This window comes from Lycorma delicatula, chromosome 1 (genome assembly GCF_047948215.1).
Source record: "Lycorma delicatula isolate Av1 chromosome 1, ASM4794821v1, whole genome shotgun sequence".
Classification (NCBI taxonomy): Eukaryota; Metazoa; Arthropoda; class Insecta; order Hemiptera; family Fulgoridae; genus Lycorma; species Lycorma delicatula.
Window position 1 is genome coordinate 269,297,497 of NC_134455.1, and position 22,906 is coordinate 269,320,402.

The 22,906-nt window shown below is 30.8% G+C and overlaps 1 protein-coding gene across 3 annotated transcripts in view; it reads right to left on the reverse strand.

Annotated features, from left to right (window-relative positions):
- ClC-a (chloride channel protein 2) overlaps positions 1 to 22,906 on the reverse strand; it is a 296,284-nt gene that overhangs the window by 12,324 nt on the left and 261,054 nt on the right. For all 3 annotated transcript variants that reach the window (XM_075377089.1, XM_075377084.1, XM_075377096.1), the window contains 4 exons: positions 15,231 to 15,378; positions 10,997 to 11,136; positions 4,221 to 4,389; positions 1,447 to 1,674 (listed from right to left, as the gene is read on the reverse strand). In XM_075377089.1, coding sequence (XP_075233204.1) covers positions 1,447 to 1,674; positions 4,221 to 4,389; positions 10,997 to 11,136; positions 15,231 to 15,378 — 685 coding nt within the window. The remainder of the gene's footprint in view (positions 1 to 1,446; positions 1,675 to 4,220; positions 4,390 to 10,996; positions 11,137 to 15,230; positions 15,379 to 22,906) is intronic.

Genomic DNA, 22,906 nt, shown 5'->3' on the forward strand with positions numbered 1-22,906 from the left:
TGACCCTCCCCACACCTGATCAGGCGCTTCAACCCCTGCAACTTCCGTTAATGACCTCAAGCCCCAGTCAGCCGATCACAACTTCTTTAAGCCTCTTCATTAGGAGAAGAGCTCAACTCCATTTCTGCTCTTCCTGTAATTGTCCTTCAGACGTGCACATATGAGAGTCCCCACATGACGCCCCTGGCAAAGGTGGAAATTCCCTGTCATAATCATACTCATGTCCCCCGTCCTCCAGCAAATCATCAGATCTAGTCTCCCAACCTGTCCTTCGACTGCCTTTAGTAGACAGCCTGCAGGAATCACCTCTTCTCTCAGGTTCCCGTCACTCACAGAGGTCGGACCATGCTCCTTACCACATTGAAAATCATCAATTCTAGACATCGTATGAAAAGTTTTGTCAACAGCAAAACTTCCATTGGCAATGCAAATGTTAACAGACACAGTAAAAAAATTATCAAAGTTGAAAATGTAAACAATTCTGAGCAGCTGTTATTACAGACGAAGTACAAAAACAACAGTTTCTCATGTGAAATGAATATAAATCCACCAAAATTGTGTGAATTCACTCCAAACACAATATGTAAGGGCAATTAAACCCAAATAACAACAAAATAGTTAAAATTAACAAGAAAAAATATATAAATCTGAACCTTAACCTACGGTTGTTAAGGGTAACTTTCCTTAGCAACATGAAAATAAACTTAAATTAAGATTAGTCACTAAATACAATGGAAAATTAAACAAACTAAACAAAACAAACGAAATAACAGTAACAGAATACAGAATACATTGTCATTACTGCATATTCGTACATGTAATAATAGTAGCGGCAATTCTGTTTTTTAACTGCAACATTGAGGTGAAAATGAGCTTCAACACTAATCAATAGGGCAATGTTTTCATTTTCCTCATAAAGTGACAATACACTGTGTGTAAAATTCAATCACTGAGGGTAATTTGTTTCTTTCATCTCTTGCACAGCCACTAACTTGGATGGATGAGAATGTTGTTCTTCATGTAAAATATGCCCACCAAGCAACTGTTAATTTGAAGTTACGCAGCATGTCTCCAAGCAGAGCAGCCTGGAATTCATTACAATGCTATTCTAACTTTTTCCACATCTTCACATAAAATATAATTTCAATAACATCATAATCAATATTATGACATGCAAAAGTAACAGCAATAAATAACTAGCTACACACAACTGAATTCTCCTATATGCTATAAATAGTCATTACCAGCTTTATATCTATTAAGATTAATGTCAAAGTAATTAAAAAATGTTATTTTTAACAAGATACATTCTTAAAAAATGAAACTTTTTTGTAAAATTAAATTTATCTCTATTTTTTTTGTAAATTTTGTTGATATACAAACAAAATGGCAATAAAAAAAACATAAAATTTCTGGAAAAAACAATTGACAGAAAATAACATTTACCTCCTTTAGTCCTACAACACCAACCAGTTTCCCAATAGCTGTAACATATGCATGACTTAAACCAACCAATGAAAATATTGAGTGAACTTTTAGTAATGATGTTCTTTCTACTAACTGGAAAGGTGCTGGATCTATAACACATTGTTCAAATGTTACCTTCTGACTCATTTCTTCTTCCTCCCATTGTTTTTGATCCTCCGGTGACATGTCTATAACTCTTTCTCTAGGCTAAATCAAATAAATAAATAAACATAATTAATCTCCAGATATCACTATTTCATTAATTCCTTTAAAAAGTGAATTTATTATTAAAAAATAATAGAGAAATAAAGTTGTTGCAATTTATGTTTATACTGACAAGATCAGTTAGTAATTTAATAGCAAATCATTATAGATTATTATCACTTTATTGGTGGTTATCATATTCATACTGAATGGCAGTAATTGAGATACAGAATACTGTATCTCAAATCCTGGCCTGTAACCCTCAAATCGGCAACTATACACTCAAACTGGTAAGAGCTTTTTTTTTATTTTTTAGGAATTTCATTACTAAAAATAAAACACCCCCCCAAAAAAAATAAATAATTTTATTTATATTTTATTATGTATCATAATATTAATAACATTCAGAACAAAATAAATTATTTTTTGTGGAATTGCAGACTCTTTTAATGTAATTACCAGGACAACAGTTTATGTAGCCTAAGCCAGAAAAACTGTTACATACTTATTTTAAAATTCATACCTAAAAATCACTAACAAATAAATACTTTTAAATGAATGAAAGTGTTCAATTTAAAAATACTAAAACATGAACAAGCCGCAACTTTACAAATAAAGCAATACAATCAAGAAATTCATTAACTATGCTTTTATTCATAACAGCGATGTAAAGTAAAATCAGCTAAAGGTACTATGCTTAAAATTATCAATATAGTATGAAACAATCACACAATCAAGTAATAAGATCTGAAATCATTCCACATTTATTATTTCTAGTTTGAGGGTTAATAGCATAAATATAGTCAATGAAAAAAGACATTAATGCTCACAAAAAACTATTTATTATACTAAATATGAAAGTCAGAATAAAGACATTAATTTTAAAGATTAATGTAATAAATCATTTCTGTAAACTCTTTTCACCACATAACCAATTCTGTTATAACCATGATGTTACAATTCTGATAAGCAGGAAAAAATAACTCTTTTTTAAAATGCACACCATTCATTGGACAGCATGTAACATGAAAACAAATCAAAATTATTAGAAATTATAAATAACCCACTTTTCAAAATACATGAATATTTTTGTACTTTCAGATCTTTTTAAAGTTAACTGTGCAGTTCTCTCATGAATTGAGTTATTAGCGGTAGTGTTAAATAAATTAATTAAAACTAGAGTAGTAGCTATTATTTGCACAAGTGCTAGTGATATTTAATATATAGTGTGAACAGTAAAACTATTTTGTAATATATCAATTTATCCAGGAAAGTCTAGATTTTATTTTTATAAATAATGTAAAGGATCTACCTGCATATAATGATTGTTTTAGTTTGTTGGATGTCACACTCTTTTTTAATATCTTACTGTTTTTTTACAGTACATGAACAGCATAAAAAAATTAAATTATAAACTGAGATATTAAAAATATACATTTCTTTTAATTCTAAATTCATAAAACATAACTCTATGGCCTTTTATAAAAATAAAAACTGAGAAAAAGTAACATAAATAAAAGATAAATATTTAGTCTGAATTGCTTTCAGAAGTTTTTTCTTCTTACATTTACAGGTCTCCAAAAGTACTAATGATTATGGAAACATGTAGGTTGAATACCAAAAACAAAACCCTTGGCACCAAATAAAACAAAAATTGCTTATTTTTCATTTTATAGTGGATAGTTGGCAGAAATAAAGCACAAATATTCCTTTCCTCCAGGTAGGTGTACAAGAAAGCATGCTGTGCATCACCACCAGGACAAGGCTTAATTGGTAACCAGGCTTAAGCACATCACCAAACAAGTTCTCTACAATGCTTGTAAAACCTGATCTTTGCAATGGTTTGTTTTTTTTTTTTTAATACAATATGTATGTATTTAAAAGCGCCATCTCAAGGCAGTTATTGTAAGTACAAAATGTCGATAGTACTCATATGTGTACTATCTATATTTGGGTTTCAACTTAATTCTGAATGTGTTCTCTTATAAGTAATTTATACAAAGATATTTTACTTTAAGATTTCAAATGTCAGCAATAGATATATATACTAATTGATTGTAAAAATCTCCCTACAATTAAAAACATTTAAGTGAATTAACAATTCTAAAAAACTAACCTATGCATATGATTATTTCTGCATTTTCATTTACAATTTATTCCATTGTATTTATTTAGCATCTTGGCATTTTTCCATTTGCTAACGGTTTCCACCAGGCTAATGACCATAGTTTTAATGCCCACACTTTCATAAAAAAAAGAAAAAGATAATATAAAAAAATATTTTTAAAATGACCCACTTTTTGAATAAGTGGTAAAAATAGGCAATAAAACTGAACTGACAAAGGAACTGAATTTGTAGTTCAGTTTTGATTTGACATGCACTAGCAGTGAAATGGTTATATATGTAGTTAAATGGATAGGGTTTTTTTTTATTTTAATGTGCGAAATAATATAAAAAGAAGAAAGAAGTTATTAACTAAGTCAATAGAAGTTTGAGTAAATTAGTCAGTAGAAATACTCTAGTAATACTAATCAGTTGAAGTACTCACAAGCTGCACTTTTTTAAATGGTCCAGGACTAGCAGGTGATACAAGCATGGCTGGGGCTTGTAAACTATGATTTTCTCTACAAGGCATTTCTACTCCATTCTCAGGATCAGGATCAACATCCTGTAGAGTAGCAGATTTGTGAAATATAGCTTCAAATGCCAAACGAATCCTGTAAATGCATACTCAAGTAAATAATCATATAAAATAAAAAAAAGCTGAAGTAAATGGATTATTCAATTAATTTAAATAGAACTGTTTTAAATTCTTTAAATATGTTAATATCCAATTGCAGAAATATTTTTATAGAACAAAAATTTGTACTAGGAGAAAATAGTAGGACTTCAATCCAACATCTTTTAAATGAAAGACAAAGACACAACCACTCTACTATGCCAGTGGAATTAACAACATAGTAAGTAGAAAAATGAACATTATACAAAACTGGATAAAACTACTTCAACAGAATCCATAGCGATGGCACCAGAGTGGTGTCAAATCAAAGTCAGGTTTTCTTAACACCAAAAAAACTCATTTCTTTTCATAAAATAAACAAAACAGGGTAGCTGTAATCAAATGTAGATCTGTAGTTACTAGAGGGAAAATAAATAAAATGCCTCTAAACATTTTGTTTCAAGGGAATTTGTTGCTTTGTTATATCAAACCCAAACGTTGATATTACAAGCATTCTCTGATTTATTTTCTTGTCCTGTGAGAGAATTTTTCTGTCAACACTTTTGTTTTTGTTTTGCTGCTTGTCTTCAGACTATTTTAAGTCTAATATGGTTCATCTGAAACTTGAAATTTATAACTGTTTAGTAATCTCTTTCTTATTACATACTTTAAGTACAATTATTGGCTGTTCTACTCTACTTCTTGATTAAATAAAATTTATTTCAGAGGCACTGGTGTTTTAATTAGATACCAAGAAACGTAAAATTAAACATAAAGCCTCTTTATGTGTTTCTAATAATTATTGTTGAATAAAATGTTATTGGTACTGAAATAGAAAATGCTTCTTTAATTTCATCATGTGTTTCATCAAGTTTATCAGTTTTTATAACACTCTCCAATTTTTGTTTAACATTGAAGTTACTGAGCTCTCCTTAGAGGGAATACTCCAAAACTTTCAACAGCAACCCTCATTAAATAATATTATTTCAAAGGTCTTGACATGAAACAATTGAAATAATAATGGCAATATGATGACTGAATTTAAAATGACAGGAGGGCAAATACATTCAACTTTTAAACTCCTTTAGATGTGTGAAAAACTGTATAAAAATGAACATTTCCTACTAAATGTTTGCAACGAAGAAGGAAATAATTTTGGTAAATATTTTTTTTATTTCAACATCTCACCACTTCAATGAAAAAATATTCACATTGATTCTTCCACTTTTTAACAGCACGCACCAATCAGTATAAACAGATGACAATGCATAATTCTAGTAAAATCTTCAGCTGTTTTCTGAATTCTAATCTTTAGATTAACAATATCCTAATGTTTGGTTGGTAAATACAGTAATTCTTTTAATAAAGCCTCATATGGAATAATCTAAAGGTGACATTTGGTGATCTCACCAACCATTCTACTACACCTCATCAACCATTCTACTACACCTCATCAACCATTCTAACAGCAAAAACTTCACTTAAAATCTGATGTTCTTTATAACCAATCGTATTGAACCTAATTCAGAAGTCAGATCTATAAATTTTCAGGTTTTCCAGAATCATCTGATCTTTTAGCATAACTTCTTACTCCATTGCATTTAAATTTTTCAATAAAAGTAGACCTGTCACTTACCAACAACAGTATCTGTGTATACTACTCAGTATCCAAACATGTGCTGACTGGATAATATGCATGAGCCTCATAACAAGAGTACAGATTTACATGCAGCCATAATCAAAACTGTGAAAATTGGTTTTGCCAATAAACATAAATTTCCTTTTATCACTAAACTTACATTATTTAATAAATGAGGATTTGCATCAATGTTGACCAGCAACATTTTAGCTAAGTATTTCTCAATACTTAGTGACTGTACAATCAAAATCATCTTCATAAAGTTCTTGACCTAAATAAATTTAAAAGTATTGTAAATTTGGGTCAGTTGATTTCAAATGGTCCAGAAAATAATTAATTAGTTGCATTTATAAAAAAAAAGACTAAAATCAACAATTTTTTAATTTTATAATTTATAGCTGTTGCAGGTTAGTAATTTTTATTATTTCACAGACTGGAGAGATTCGCTCAAAGTTCAAGGGTTCACCAATAAACCATTAAGCAATTTTTTTTGTGCATAATACTTTAAAATATTTTAAAAACCAAACAAAAGTTTAACTTTTTATTTTGCATTTTCCCAGAAATAGTAAGAAATAAAATATGGAATTTTTCCAGATTTCTAAATAATTAAGAATTTTTTTTATGGAAGGGGAGCAAATCACGCTGCTGAAACTTTATTTTAGTAGTATGTACTTTCCAACCGACTGTAAAAAATATCTTAACTAGCAGTCTCTATTAATTCTTAAAAATATGTATCTCAAAAATGAAAAATAATCCAGAGAAAAACTAACATAATTTTTTTTTTTAATTTCACTCATACAACTTTATTTACATAAAAAAATCACGTAAACTTGGGGCCTTTATTTTCTAAACAGACTGGTTTTAGCTCATGTTGATAGTGCAGAAAAATTATAACAGTAAAGGAATCATGAATGTTTATAGCAAGTGGAGAATAACATTAAACAAAAATGGTCCTTATAATAATAATCAAATAACAGTTCATGTTCATACTTGTCTACCAATCATTTAGTTCTCCACTCTAATATTTAAGGAATGTTATAAGAATTTTACTAAAATTCAAGTGTGATTAAGAGAAAAAAGTATTACTTTTCTTTTTTCTAACTCATATATGCTTACTATAAGTACGAGAGTTCTTTCAATAATTAAGTATACAAATGACAACAGAGGAAAAATCATTTAACAGATTAAACTGAAACTGTCTGACATTCATGTTGGCAAGTCCTGACATGTAAACAACCAACTGTTCAAAAAGAATTTAAATTATTATAACCTCTTTTGTGTATTTCAAAATGTTAGCTACACTTGAAACAAGTACCGTGAAAGAACAGCATGCTGTAATAAGATTTTTATTTTCTGAAGACGTACAACTGGACAAAATTCACTAGTGGATATTAACTGTGCAAATTTTTATTTGAGGATTAAATATTTTAAATCGATCAGAACAAGTATCACTGATTTTCATCGCATGAAAGACCAGTGGAAGTTTAGAGTGATGCTTTACAACCTTGCATAATTGGATCTAATTGGCCAGGATAAACACACAAGATCAAGGCAGGTCAAGAATGTGGATACCGGAATGCGGTATATCAAGAATATCAAGAATGCGGTAGTTACCGGAGGCTAAACAGGAAAAGAAAGGTCAAGAATGTGGTACAAGAATGGCTCAGACACCAAGATGAATAATTCTTTAAAAATGGAATAAGAAAGCTCACAGAAAACTGAGGCAAGTACCTAATGTAAAAGGGGATTATCTTGAAAAGTAGCGTTAGCTTCACTGTCATTGAATAAATCATTTTTCTACAGTCATTTGTCTTTTTAATTATTTAACGATCCTGTGCTTACAACTTGTGATTATAACAATTCTAAATCGTTTATTTTGTTTTGCTTTCATCCTCATCTACACTTAAATGAAATCTGCACTTAAATGAAAAATGATTTAAATGTTAGACAATATACCAGTATAATTGATCAGTCTTATCATTTCTAACAAATACGAAACAACTCCAACAAAAGAATTTTTTAAATCTTATTTGTATTTTTTTATGCATTTAGAAGTGGCTGAAGTTGTCAGCTATACAGTATAAAAGTAAGACTTCTGTAAAATCCTCAAATAATTAATTCATTCATTGTATGTGAGTATATATTGAAACTGCAAATAAATATGGATAACAATCGAGGCAAATGTTTGTGTTTACGCTACGCTACATCTTATCTTCCAGCGACAATTTTAATCTGTATAAACTTGTTCTAAATTTAATACTCTGTTTGTCCCATACTTTGTTTGCATTGTGCATTACGGAGTAATGTGTATTCTATTGTATTGTGTTTTCTATTTGTATTGTGGTGAATTTATTAATTATAAACTTGAACTCATAAGTGCAAAAATATCATGCAAAGCCTTCAATAAATTACTCAGAATTGGGAACAATCAAGAAATAATTTGTTGTGACTGCAACCTCAAGCTTCATGATGCCTGTGTAAAGTTGAAAATATTTTAAATCAACTCCTACAAGAAAAATAAAAATATATGAAGGTGCAAACCTTGCACAAAAGAGAAAAAGCTTGTTTCTGGTTACATCTGACGAAATCTCGCTAACACAGGTGGTTCAACTACTCATTAAAATGAGACAAGACTACTGAAGAATGGAGCAAGAATTAGGAAAATCTATCAAACTTTGTCATACAGATGTTCAAATTTCCTTAAAAAATTAATCTTTAAGAAAAACAATTATCCAAATGACTTGAAATCAAAGCTGAATCTAAAGAAATTAATGTCCTTGAGAAGGAGAACAAAGACTTGCATCATGCTGTTCCGAATTACAAAAGTATTCCAGAGATAACTTCCGTGAATGCATAAATACTCCGTGGATAAAAACTAACTGTCTGAGTCATAACTAATTAGTTAAAACTTTTAGATGCATAAGAACAGAGCAGGTCAAGAATGAAGCAGAAGAATAGCTCAGACACTAAGATGAATAATTCTTTAAGAATGCAACTTCGCAAAGCATCAGTAGAAACTTCCACCGGTCTTTCAAGTGATGAAAATCAATGATACTTGTTCTGTCCAATTTAAAGTATTCAATTCACTTATAAAAATTTTCACAGTTAAGAAACATACTGTTTAACATTCAGAAGCGAATTTTGGTCAGTTTACATCTTCAAAAAAAAACTTCAGATAACAGCTGATCAACAATTACGTTTAGTGTTTTGTATTTGAATATTCATTTGAGCGGTGTTTGTGCTGTTATTGTCCAGTCAGTCATTCACAATGGTTGATATCACAAATTTATTTTCCATTTGGAGAGTTGACAACATGTTGTTCTATGGTAATCTATGGTAAAGTAAATAAAAATGGATTGGCTGCTGTGCATGAGTACCAGGAATATTATCCAGATCATATAGTACCAGATCGTAAAATATTTGAGGCTTTGGAGAGTCGAGTTCAAGAAACAGATACATTAAATCACAAAAATTCGATGTTGATCATGAATGTTTTGTGAGAAATGGCAACACTGGAGAAGCAATATTGAATGCAGTACACAAGTATCTACCACCTCAAGCATCAGAAGATTGTCACATCGCTTTCATGTTTCACAACTTCTGTAATTTTGCACCAATCACTTTCAAATTGTTCCTTAAAAATAACTAACCCAAAATCTTGGTAGAGTTCATTAACAGCCAAAATCGAACCATGGGGGTGGAAATAGGGGGGCTTTTTCGAAAAAACAAAATTATCGCAATAACTTTCTTATTAAGTAAAATATCGAAGTCATTTAAAGTTCCTACTAGTCTTTGGATAAGGGCCTAAAACTTATCCAACTAAATTTTTTGAGATCACCAACCATTGGGCAGGGAGTGGAAAAAATGGGGTTTTAAAGGCAAAAAAAAAAATACCTCCTTAATAGGAACAATATCCAATCGGTTTAAATGATCATTAGTCCTCTAAACATAACCTAAAACTTTTGTCTGAAAAATTTTTGATATGACCAACACTTACAGAAAGGGATGACCAAAATGTTGCTGGAATTGTGAGAAGATGGGGCTTGTCATACACTAAACATGTGAAACTGTTTGATCCAGTTTGTGTGTCTTGTTTCTAATTAAAATTGAACTTTTAAATTTGCATTAATTTTAATAGACATTATATACATCAATTTTATCAAAATTAAATTCTTTAAAAAGTTAGCTAGAAATTTTTATTTGTTTATTGTTAAATTAACAAAGTTATTTTATTCCAAACCTAAAAAAGTGTATTTTCTGATAAACCTTTTTGTGTTTTACATTTTTTGTTCTGGGACCACTTTTATTCAATTTCTTAGATTAAAAACCATAAGGACGCACCAAATTTACACCTCGATTTGTACCCGAAGAAGTTTGATATTGTTTTATTTCATAGAGGGAGCTGATAGCAAAGCTAAATGTTTCTCTAGTCAAAACTCGCAAACAAACCGTTTTCTGACGAATGTTTATATGAACTTTTTTTCTTATTTTTGGCTATAGAATTTATCTTCCAAGAGATGGCTGTAAACTTTGTAATCATCCTGAATTATACATGTTTATATCCTAGAGCTGTGTGCATCTTATGTCTATGTAAGTGTGTTTATTTTACTTTAAGTTTGCAGGAACTGTTACTAAGTTACAACGCAATTTTGTAAGAAATATGTATATTTTGTAAAAGATGAGAATAAATTATTATTATAATATTAATATTAGTTTTGACACACACTCAACCTATTCACTCCCAATCACTTTATTTCAGAAACTTAATAATACTTCTTAAAGCTCTTAACCTGTTGCTCAATTCTGCCCCCTCTAGATTATAATAATCACATTAAAATATAAGATAAACACAATTTACTTCCTATAAAGTCTCACTTATTTCATAAAATTGAACACCTCCTTACTCATTTACCTTTTGAGGTAAAATAAATTAACTGTGAAATGTATTTGAGTCAATCATTCTTACCTGCTTTCTGCACCAGTAATTGTGGTATAAGGAGTTACTGTTGGTGTTATAACTGGGCTGAAATTTCTAAGACTGAATGAATTTGTCTTTTTTAAGATGGACTTCTTCGGCTGACTTCCAAAAACTGGATGATACTGCGGCTAATATATATAATAAAAAAATATATATATATTTCCATAAAAACAAACACATCTTTATAAATTCATACTACAGCAATTGAAAGTGTTAGGTTAGCTAGTTAATGATAGCTGAAAATAATATTAATATTAAAAATGATATTTATAAAAAAAGTGCTTCCTTTAATGGAAGAAAGGTTTTGACTTTCTTTAGTAGAAGATGAAATATCTGTTCTTCGAGATTCAACCAAAATATTTATTCATTGATCATTTAACTCAATCCACCAAATCTGAACAAAAACTAACAAAAGGGAGCATAAACATAAGCAATTGGAAATAATATTAATCCTCAATAACATGTTACTGTGATAGAAGTTAACAGTAAATCTGGCTGGAAAACAAATATTTATTTTTTTACTTAAGGATGAATTTTTTATAAATATGTCTGTAAATTAAGTGGTTAACCTGATTTAATAATATTGACAATGTTATAATGCATCTACGAAAGATGAAGCTTACATATAATTATAACATATTTCCAAAAAAAAGAATTGTTTGAAAACATTATATTACTGAAATAAGAGATTATTTGTGTGCAAGATAATCAGTCATTTTTATTCATACGTTTTAATCTAATATTTCCAGAATGGAGATGTCAAAAGTTTCAAGATAAACAAGCCTTTTTTTAAAGTCAAAAAATGTTAATAATTACAAAACAATATAACAGAATGATACACTTATTTTTATAAGATACATGCATTTCACATTGTTTTGAATACTTCATGGCGTAAGAAGTATCATTTGTTTTCTATGTACAACATAAATTGTATTAGTGTATTATAAAAATAACAAATTACATTGCAGCTTATATTGGGAGTTGTAAAGAAAATACAAATCAGAATTATTCAGGAATTAGCTCAAAACTAAGTATAGTTTCTATTACAATATAAGTTATATTGTTTCAAATTCTGCAGATTCCCATATAATCCTTCTCAAAGTGTATTTCCCTGACTTTTTAATATCTCAAATTTTTTTTGTAATTTCACAAAAATTGTAAAAAACTTTTCTTGGATTCCTCTATGTTAACAGAAGTGTTTTAAATTAAATCTGACAACTAGCAACACTCTTTATTTGAAAGCTCATTTAAACAAATTATGAGGCCTTTCATTATGTCACCGATGATGGGGACTTGCACATTTCTGATACCTTTTATGTGTTTTCATAAAGGAAGAGTATCTTTGCAGGGGTCAGACAAGAAATGGAAGTACCAGTGAGAAGATTGCTAAGACATGAATAAGTAAAAATTAAAACCAACAAAGAAACACATTTCTGAAGAAAATATACCTGCTTTTGAGAAGTAAAGTACAATCTAAATAAGCAAACAAAATCTGATTGAAGGATGCAGAAATCAAAATTAATTTCAGAAAAAGGAGGCATAACTTGTAAAAAAGTGAAAGTGCATTCTTAACTGCAGTAATAAGCCCTCATTGAGAGCTCTTCAACGATATATCAGAAATGGTAATTATTTCCATTAGTTCCATAGTTATAGCCAAATAGAATTTTAATTAATGGAAATTTGGATCTTACAAGAAGAAGGCACATTGGTTCGAATCCAACTTTCTATACTTTTTTAACTTTTTTTTTAATCTAAATATATTGATTTATTAATAATTATTAGTCACTGATTATAAAAAAAGTTTTACAATAAATAATAGTTCAATAATAACATTAAAAAAATATATGAAAAAAAATCCGTTATTAGTGAAGTAAAAGTTTATGTACTTTTCACTTTAATTCAAAAATTTTTACAGAGGTTAATAATTATCAATAGATCAATATATTTAAATTAAAAAAAAAGTTAAAAAAGAATTTATGTATATATAGCAAAAATGTGTGTATGTAATTTAATAGACATACAAGTAAGTCATGTAGTATCTCAAGATGTAGTATCCTGTCTGCATCAGATGTTTTTCTTACATATACACTAACAGAGATGAGTTTTTTTACATATATTTATAATAATAATATTTATAAGAATCTGTAGGAAAAATAAATGAGTTTAACATTTGGTGATTATTTTACTGAATACAATAATTATACGAAGGTTAAGTCAATTATTATCCGCAATGTAGTTATAAATTTTATTGCAATGCAAATAGGAAACTTACATGTACATCATTTTTCAACATAGTTCCCTTGCATTTCAATGCACTTGGTCCATCGTTGCACAAGCTTCCTGATGCCCTCATAAAAGAAGGTTTTTGGTTGAGCTGCGAGCCAGGAATGCACCGCTTCTTTCACTGTTTCGTCTGAGGTAAATCTATGGCCCCTTAATGCCTCTTTGAGTGGACCAAACAAGTGGTAGTCAGAAGGGACAAGATCAGGACTATACAGAAGATGAGCCAGTACTTCAAAGTTGAGTTTCTGGAACGTTTCAGCAGTGTGGGCTAATTGTTCAATACAACACCTTTCAACAGCAGTCCTTGGCGTTTACTTCACATTGCAGGCTTCAGCTTGGCAGTAAGCATCTCACTGTAATGCACACTGTTTATTGTCGTGCCCCTTTCCTCATAATGTTCCAGTACTGGGCCTTATGTCCCAAAAAACCGTAAGCATCAGTTTTCCTGCCGATGGTTGGGTCTTGAACTTTTTTTTGCAGGGCAAATTTGGATGTTTCCATTCCATACTCTGCCATTTACTCTCCGACTCGTAATGATGGATCCATGTTTCATCATCAGTGATGATTCTGTCTAAGAAGATGTTCCATTCGAAACCATAGCGATCCAAATGTTTTTGGCAGATGTCCAAGCATGTTTATTTATGCAACTGCGTGAGTTGTTTTGGGACCCATCTTGCACAGACTTTATGAAACCCAAGTCTGTTGTGGATGATTTCATAGGCAGAACCGTGACTAATTTGCAGACGATGTGCCACTTCATCAATAGTTACTCATCTGTCTAAGAAAACCATGTCACATACATGCGCAATGTTTTCCTCATTTGTGGCAGTAAACGGTCGTCCAGCTCCTTCATCGTGCGAAACATTTGTGCGACCATTTTCAAATTATTCAAGCCACTCTGTTGCGGCAACACACTGTTCCCGTACTGTATCAAAAGTGTTCAATGAATTTCAGCCCCTGATACACCTTCCAACCACAAAAAACAGATCACTGAACGTTGTTCTTCTTTAGTGCAAACAGAAAGTGGAGCAGCCATAGTTAACAGCAGGGCAGCGATAATGGAACTAGCCTAGCAGCATCAAACCTGCACAGACATAACAACAATTAAACCACGCATGCGTCATCTACGCAACACAACCGTACTACCAACATAAACAAAAATATAACTAAATTGCAGATAATAATTTGACTCATATATTATGTAATTTTTCCTAAATGGTTGTTATGGGATAAATAAGAATTGGTGTATAATATAAGTCCATCAGCAGTTTCCAAACTAAGAACTGGAACCCAAAGATGGGTTATGGGAAAACATTTTGTGGTTGTGATAATTTGAATAACAAGTGATTAAATAATAAGACACTAGTTTCAAGCCACGAATTAATTATTTAATTGCTTTCACAACAACTTACCTATGTGAGGAAGCACTTCCTGAATTAGTACTTTTGAAAAAAAAAGAAAAATTGAAGCAAGTTTTGTGTTGGGCCAGACTTGAAACTTAGATTCTCGTCACTCACTTCAAACCAAATGATCTTATCAGTGTAAACAAAATTCTAGTCATTAAATTGAGTTACTTTTGTGATCTATTTGTATTCTTATATACATTTTTTCCTTACAGTACTGAGTAATTGTTAGTTGCCAGTATTATTATCCCAACTGCAAACTTAATGAGAAATTAAGAAAATAATACCCGTACAAATGAATAAATAATTGTGAGATATGTATGTAGTAATTTAATGGGTCACCAGAAATAATTTACTTTGATCACAAAAAATTAAAGTCTGGAAACCAATGGTCTATGTAATTCATGTTTCAACAGAAGTTCATTCTCCTAGTTGTGAATGAGTAAAACACACAATGATACTTCACAAAAAACAAGTATGTAATATGAAAACAATAATATTATTCAAGTTAATACAAGAAAATAAAATAATGTTACCTCTAGGTCATTTGAATTTGGTAGAGAAAGTTCATTGTGTGACATTTGCTTCATTCTTAGTATGTCTGGAGCAGGAGTTACTTCAAACCTGGAAGGTCTTCTTACTTTTTCGTATTCTTTTTTCTTTCTTTCAAGTTCTTCTTTAACTCTAAATATTGAGGAAAATTTCATACATGATAAACAGAATACTAAAATAATCTTTATTAAGATGACTAAATATGAAAATAATAATTTAAGAATATGAATAATGACTCAAATTTATATTAATATTTGCTCCCAGTAGATTACAAGGATTTAACCTATTTTAGGAAAATTTAAATTATTTTTTTACTATCTCTTAAGACCCAGATTTCATTTCATGTTCTTTAAATTTTATTATTAATGAGGAACTTTAAATTTTATTTAGAGGACTTTTAAATTTTAAAAGTCCTTCGGACAACTGCACACAGCTCCGGACAGCTGCAAACAGCTTCGGGTGGCTGCATGTGGCTCCCTCCATGCTAATAGCAAAGCTTTACTTTATGCTGGCTCCCACTAGAACAGTCAGTCTTCTGCCAGTCATCAATGACTTAACATGTGTTAATACAATATTGGTATAAATAATGTTATTAAAAGTTCAAATATTACAATAATAAAATTAATTTACAATAAAAAATAATAAAGAATTTTTTAATCGAACCAGTAAAACAAAGATTTAGAATAATTAAACCTAACCAAGGTAATTCACCCAGGCGGCAATTATTCAATCATATCAACAATATATTTGTTGATGTGCAATACTGCAATTTTAACACTAATACAAAAGCTCTCTATTATAAAAGCAATCAAAACATGCCCTTTTCTATGCCTTTCTGAATAAAACAATTTCAACTTATTAATTTCAACTCAGTGTCACAAAAAACAACAGGAAAAAATATAGGATATGGTAACTGTACAAGATAGTAAGGTTACAATACTTCCTGCCTAACAGTTTCTAAAATGTTTTCACAGCACTTCATTTATTATAAGTGTTCCAATATTTAGGTTTTTTCATGATATGACAGAAAATGAATGCAAAAGAAATTGAAAAAAAAAATTTATCGTATTCATAAGGCGAATCTTTTGTATTTGAAAAATACACAATTTTTCTAGTAGATGATTAATTTGCCAATAACCTTTAAGACTATAATGGGAAAATGAAATGAAAAATTCCATGCTATACCAGGATTTGTTTTGAAATTATCATATGAACAGAAAATGGCCAGTTGCAGGCAAAAGAACAGGAAGTTCTACAAACCAGCAAAACTTTTGTAACTTATTCCATTTACACAAGGCAGTGACACCATTTTTCCTCCGATAGCATAATCATTTGATACTTGACACTTTCTTTTGGACATAGCTCAAATTACACATAACTTACTCTATCAGAGACTTTTGTAACCAAATTACACATAAATTCAGCTGAACTTAAATTATTGGGATTGGTAAGAAAGTAATTTCAGTTTTCACAAATAAATAGCTTTATGTTTGTTTTGAAGGATTTCTGTCAGTGTTATGATTTTTTCCATTACTTACTTTTAGCATACTTTAGAAGCAAATTGCACATAATTTTGTTTGCACCTGTTAGTTTATGGTCATTTTTAACATTTAATATAAAAACAAAGATTTTTAGACATATTTTACTTTTTTATTTTCATAAAGGCAAGAAAGCTGCTGAGGCTCATGAAGAAATATAGTATTGATCCCCTAACAGAACGCAGGTGTTAGAATTGGTTTAAAAATTTCAATTCTGGAGATTTTTCATTCAAAGATGATTAACATTCTTATCTGTCTACTGAAGTTGACAAAGACCACATCAAAGCCATAATTGAATCGGATCTTCAAATAACTGTGAGAGTTTGCAAAGTGGTTAAATATATCACACACAATAACTTAAAATCCCAACAAATGTCTCGGACTTGTTAAAATGCTTGATATTTGGGTTCCACATGAATTGAAAGAGATTCACTAAACACAATGAATCAAGGTATGCAAATGCATCTCAAAAGCAATGAAGTCAACCCTTTTTTTTTAAACAAATCATCACTGTTGACAAAAATGGATCATCTATAATATCAATCGAAAACAATCGTAGTCTAAGCATGATAAACCAACATAAGCTTAAACACAACAAAAAAGATCATGTTATCAATTTGGTGGGATTACAAAGGTGATGTGCATTTTGAGTTGTTTCCAAGGAACCAAATGATAAATTCAGATGTTTACTGTCAACAATTAATGAAAATAGAGATCCAAAGAAAATCCTTTGGCAAGAATTGGCAAATCACAAAGGGATTGTGTTCCACCAAGACGATGCAAGGCCTGACACATATTTGGTAACTAATGGAAAATTATTGGAGCTTGATTGGGAAGTGATTCTCACACTCCACATAACTCTGATCTTGCACCATCAGATTATAATTTATTTCTAAAATCTGCAAAATTCTTTGAATAGTAAAACTTTCACTAATGATGATGACCTGGAATCATGTTTGGTTCAGTTTTTTCCTGATAATGACCAGAAGTTCCATGAGTGTAGAAACATGAAATTGCCAGAATGATGACAAATGAATATCAAACAAAATTGAAAATATGTAATTGATTAAAGTTGACTTTCCTTATAAAAAAATTGAGTTTTATTTCACATTCACACTACAAAACCGAAATTACTTTCCTGCCAACCCAATAATTAATATACAAATTCAAAACAAAATATATATATATGGTAATCTTAACACCTATCTAATAAATATATATATATATATATATAGACAAGTGTATGATGAAGATCTCCCTGGACTGCCATAACCTATTCTACTTGTGAATATAATGGAAATAGTTCATATAAATGTATGTTCTACTATGCTTTTTTTGCGAGTTATGACTAGTGAAAGATTTTGCCCGGATTTCAGCTAGCCCGGTGAAATAAGGTCGAACTGAAATTTTTAGAATGTTAATTAAGAAGCAGAATTAATAATTTATTATGGTTTAACTTGAAAAATTGAATAAAATAAGTCCCAGAATCTGCAGTAATTTATGAGAAATATGGGCTGAATCCCAATAAACTGAGGTAAAAAACTCTGTTTTTTTTATTTTTGATGTCCAGTAACTTTATTAAATGGATAATAAACAAACAAAAACTTTAAACAAAAGTTGTAGAGAATTTAATTATGAATAAAATGGTATAAGAAAAATTTAATAAAACAAAGAAAAATTTGAAAAATTTTAATTTTATTTAGAAACAGTATGTTACTACATTTGTCAGAAAAGTACTTATTTAATTAGCAAAAACCAAATTCTGTTTTGGTGATGTGAAAAATATGTAAACAAAACTTACTGCTAAAATTTTTTTTAAAAACCGGCAATTAAATAACAATTGTAAAATAAAAACACATTAATAAAAATCAGTTAAATAATAATTTTTTTATTAATGACAGAAATACAATAAATTATTTGAAAAATTATTATTTCAAATTTGTCAATAAAATAACAACAGCTGATCAACAATTCATAATACTGTATTAGTGCTTAAATCATTCTGTAAGTTACAAGTATATCGGGTTCCGTAAACTGTGCTGACATTAGGGAAGGTTTTCTGTGAGTTTTAGGTTAAATATGATTGGTTTGCCACTGAAATAATGCTGTACTTACTTACAAGAGAGAAATATGCTGATATGATATTCATTTCATTTGTGTAATGGTGGTAATACTTCAGCTGCTGCATTAGACTATGAAATATGTTTTCCGAGTTGCAGGATTTCAGATCCCAAAACAATTAGCGCGACTTTTCACAATCTTCAGGGAACAAGTTCACTAACTAGTATCCATGAAAACTACAAACAATTTGTCAAACACAACGCTGTTATTGCTGAATTTATTACCACTGCAGTTCAGTGCAGCCCAGACATCAGTACATGATGTCCTTCTAACCGGATCAGAACTTTGTATTCGATGGTTTGGACGACACTTAAACAAAACAAGTCCTTATCATTTACAGCCAGTTAAACATCTACATCCAGGAGACGGTCCACTTTGCTTGGAGTTCTACAACTGGTGGAATATAAATTGACAACTCTACAAATATGTTATGTTTATTGACAAGGGAAATTTTACTGAAAATGGCGTCAACGACTTAATGAGCATACTTAGGCTGAGATAAATCCTCATGAAATGGTAAAAGGCAATTTTCAACACCGACTTAGTGTCAATGTATATAGTATGACCTTCTTCACGATCAGCTGTTTGGAGTCATCATACTACCTGGCCTCTTGAATGCTGAGGTCTAATTGTACTTTCTTCCAAAAGAATTTCTGCAGTTGCACAAAGATGTTCCTCTAGTGCCAAGACGCAAAGTATACTTACAGTATGATGGCGCACCTCCCCACTTCTCTTGTGTTGTTTCCACTCACTTAAATCATCATTTCCCTGAGAAATGGATTAGTTGTGGAAGTCCACACTCCTGGCCATCAAGATATCTGATTTAATACCTTTAGATTTGCATCTAGGGATTGATAAAAAATGTTGTGCGAGTATAGAAAAAATAAATAAATACATTTTCAAGAGTAATTGTCTGCATTATGGATGCGGCATAGCAACTTTAAGGACAGCCCTGAGGAACTAAAAAGAGCAACAAAAGCAGTACTGTAAAGTGCCAAGAAATGTGTTGAAAATGGCAGGCTCATTTTTAATACTTATTATAAACTGGTAAATACAATTGCTCTTTGGTCTACTGTACTGTTTCTAAATAAAATTTGATTTTTTCTGACTTTTCTTTGTTTTAATCAACTTATCTTAAACCATTTTGTTCAGAATTAAATTGTCTACAAGTTTTTTTTAAAAGTTTATTACCCATTTAACAAAGTTATTGAACATTAAACATAAAAAACAGGGTTTTTATCCCTATTTATTAGTTTTCACCCCAGATTTCTCAAAAACTACTGCAGATATAGTAATGGGACCTATTTTATTCAATTTTTCAGGTCAAAAACCAAAAGATATCACTAATTCTGCTCCTTAATTAACATCTTAAAAATTTCAATAGCAAACTCATTTCACCACCGGGATAGCTGAAATTCGAAAAAAATCTTTCACTAGCCATAACTTGCAAACGAAGCTTTTTAGAACACATGGTTATATGAACTCTTTCTATTATTTTCATGAATAGAATAGGTTATAAAGTCCCAAGAGAACTTCATGACACTCTGTATGTATTTATACATATAAATATGTATATAAATATTGTAAATTATATTATAAATTATTGTATATGTTTATATTATATCTGTTTTTTTCAATGGACAATGATTGTAGTCAAGGATATTATATCATGGACAATTCCTTATTAGACAGTTGCTCAGAAATTAGAGATTGTTGTAAATAATTCAATCACTAACTACGAACTACACCTTCAGTATAAGAAACAGTGGTTGAGAGAATAGAAAGTTACAATGATTCACACAATCTATAACACTACTTTATTCTACATTCTTTCTGGTGGAGAATATGTTGAATAATCTGATTCAGTAGGAAGAAATTTTAAGAAACAGATACAAAAAATTTTAATAATGAGCAAGAAATAATAATTATGTTTGATATTGATTTCAAGTTACTGAATATGATGGAAAGGACACTAGTTAGGTTTCTTAGAGACTGTAATTTCTTGCTTATACTCAGCAACATTAAAATATTATGAAAGGATAGAGATACTGCTCAGAATGAGCCAAGCAGTCATAAAGGTCACTTATCTTCTAAAAATCTGTAAGCCTGTTTTCCCATTCATTTTCAAAACACCACCAAAAGAAAAATCACACAGAAAAAATTATGCATTAGTAAATTTTTTATAATTTTTAACATTTTTTCAATTCGTTGGAAGTCATTCGTCTTTCTCTGTCCAACAGTCATTTCAATTTCCCACAAAAAAAGAATATCATACAAAAACTACTTTTTTTATCACCTATTTTATGAATTTCTTAACTTTTTATCTGATACACAATATCCTAAATACTAAATAAAATAGATAAGACAGAGTTAATAGATACAAAGTATCCAGAAATTTTGATTAGTTAGTGAATAAAAAATTACTGCACTGAAAAGACAATATTTAAAAAAAATTTCCATTAGTGTTAGATTTATTTTAAATTTCTTGTACGAAATAAAGGAAGTATTGTGATTGCGAAAAATTTTAGTTTTCAAATTTCAATGGAAATATCAATTTTGACCATCCCTGAATCCATTTTGACTAGTTTCAGCATGATGTCTATGCATACGTTTGTATGAACATATGTATCTCACATAACTCAAAACCGATTAGGCATAGAATGCTGAAATTTTGGATTTAGGATTTTGTGGTAACCTCCCCTTTTGATTGCAATAGACTTCACCAAAAATGTCCAAAAACAACCCAAAATCCAAAAATTTGGATTTTGGACATTTACTTAACTGCAGAAATAAGCCCTCATTGAGAACTTTTCAATGATACACTTATCATAAGTGGTAGTTATTTCCATTGGTTGCACAGTTATATCAGCCGCTGTTGATAGTATACAAAGGTGGCTTGAAGGGAGAGGACTGACATTAGCGCCTAATAAGTTATCGGCAGTCGCCTTAACAGGCAGGGGAAGAATCAGAGAAATACGAGTTAGAGTAGGTGACATGATAATCCCCACATCAAAATGTATTAAATATCTAGGTATATGGTTGCAAACCAGTAGGGCTATATACAGAGCACTTGAACAGGGTTAACGCAGCGGATCGAGGCTGTGATTGGTAAGCTGAGCAAGTTCATGACCAGACAAAGGAGTCCATGTTTAACGAAAAGGAAACTGATTTTGTCAGTTGTAATGACAACTATTTTATACACGATCCCAGTGTGGGCCAAGGCCTTTGTTCTGCAGAAAAGAGCTGCAATACGAATTATGTCTGCATATAAGACAGTATCAAAAACACAGTAGAAGTCATAGCGGGAATAGCCTCTGTAGGGCTTATGGTTCTGATGCTCCGACGAGTTAACTGTGGGATACCTATAAATGAAGCTAAAAGACAGATGCTTGAAGAGTGGCAGACACAGTGGGAAACATTTGATACTGGAGGCTGAACCAGAAGGATAAGTCCCCAAGTCAGCATGTGGATAAACAGGGGGTACGGAGAGGTGGGCTTCCATCTCACACAACTGTTAACTAGACATGGTGAGTTTGAGGCCTACCTCCATCGTTTTGGTAGATGGATGACCCCAGACTGCCGATACTGTAATGAAATTGACTCGGTAGAGCACTTGATATACAGATGTGTAATTGTGGCAAATAAGTGCCACGAGATTAGGCACTTATTTGAAATAACTCAATTGCATCCGAAAAACACACTGCAGTACATGCTAAAAGGAAAACATGAATGGGATAGCGTAGCCTCTATGGTAACCAGAATAATACAAATCAAGGAGAGAGATGCTAGGGAGTGGGATGGGGACAGATACTGGTGGTAGGGAAATATAAGGGCAGCCCTGCTCATGAGAGGGCAGTTTGCTGAGGTGGGCCGCTCTCAATGATTGACTGGGGACTCCTTGAGTTCAGGGAAAATTGAAAAGACCGGAGACCCGGCTAGATCCCCTCCTTGGAGGGAAACTGGTTTGAGTCATGGCACAAAGAAAAGACCAAGTCCCGGCC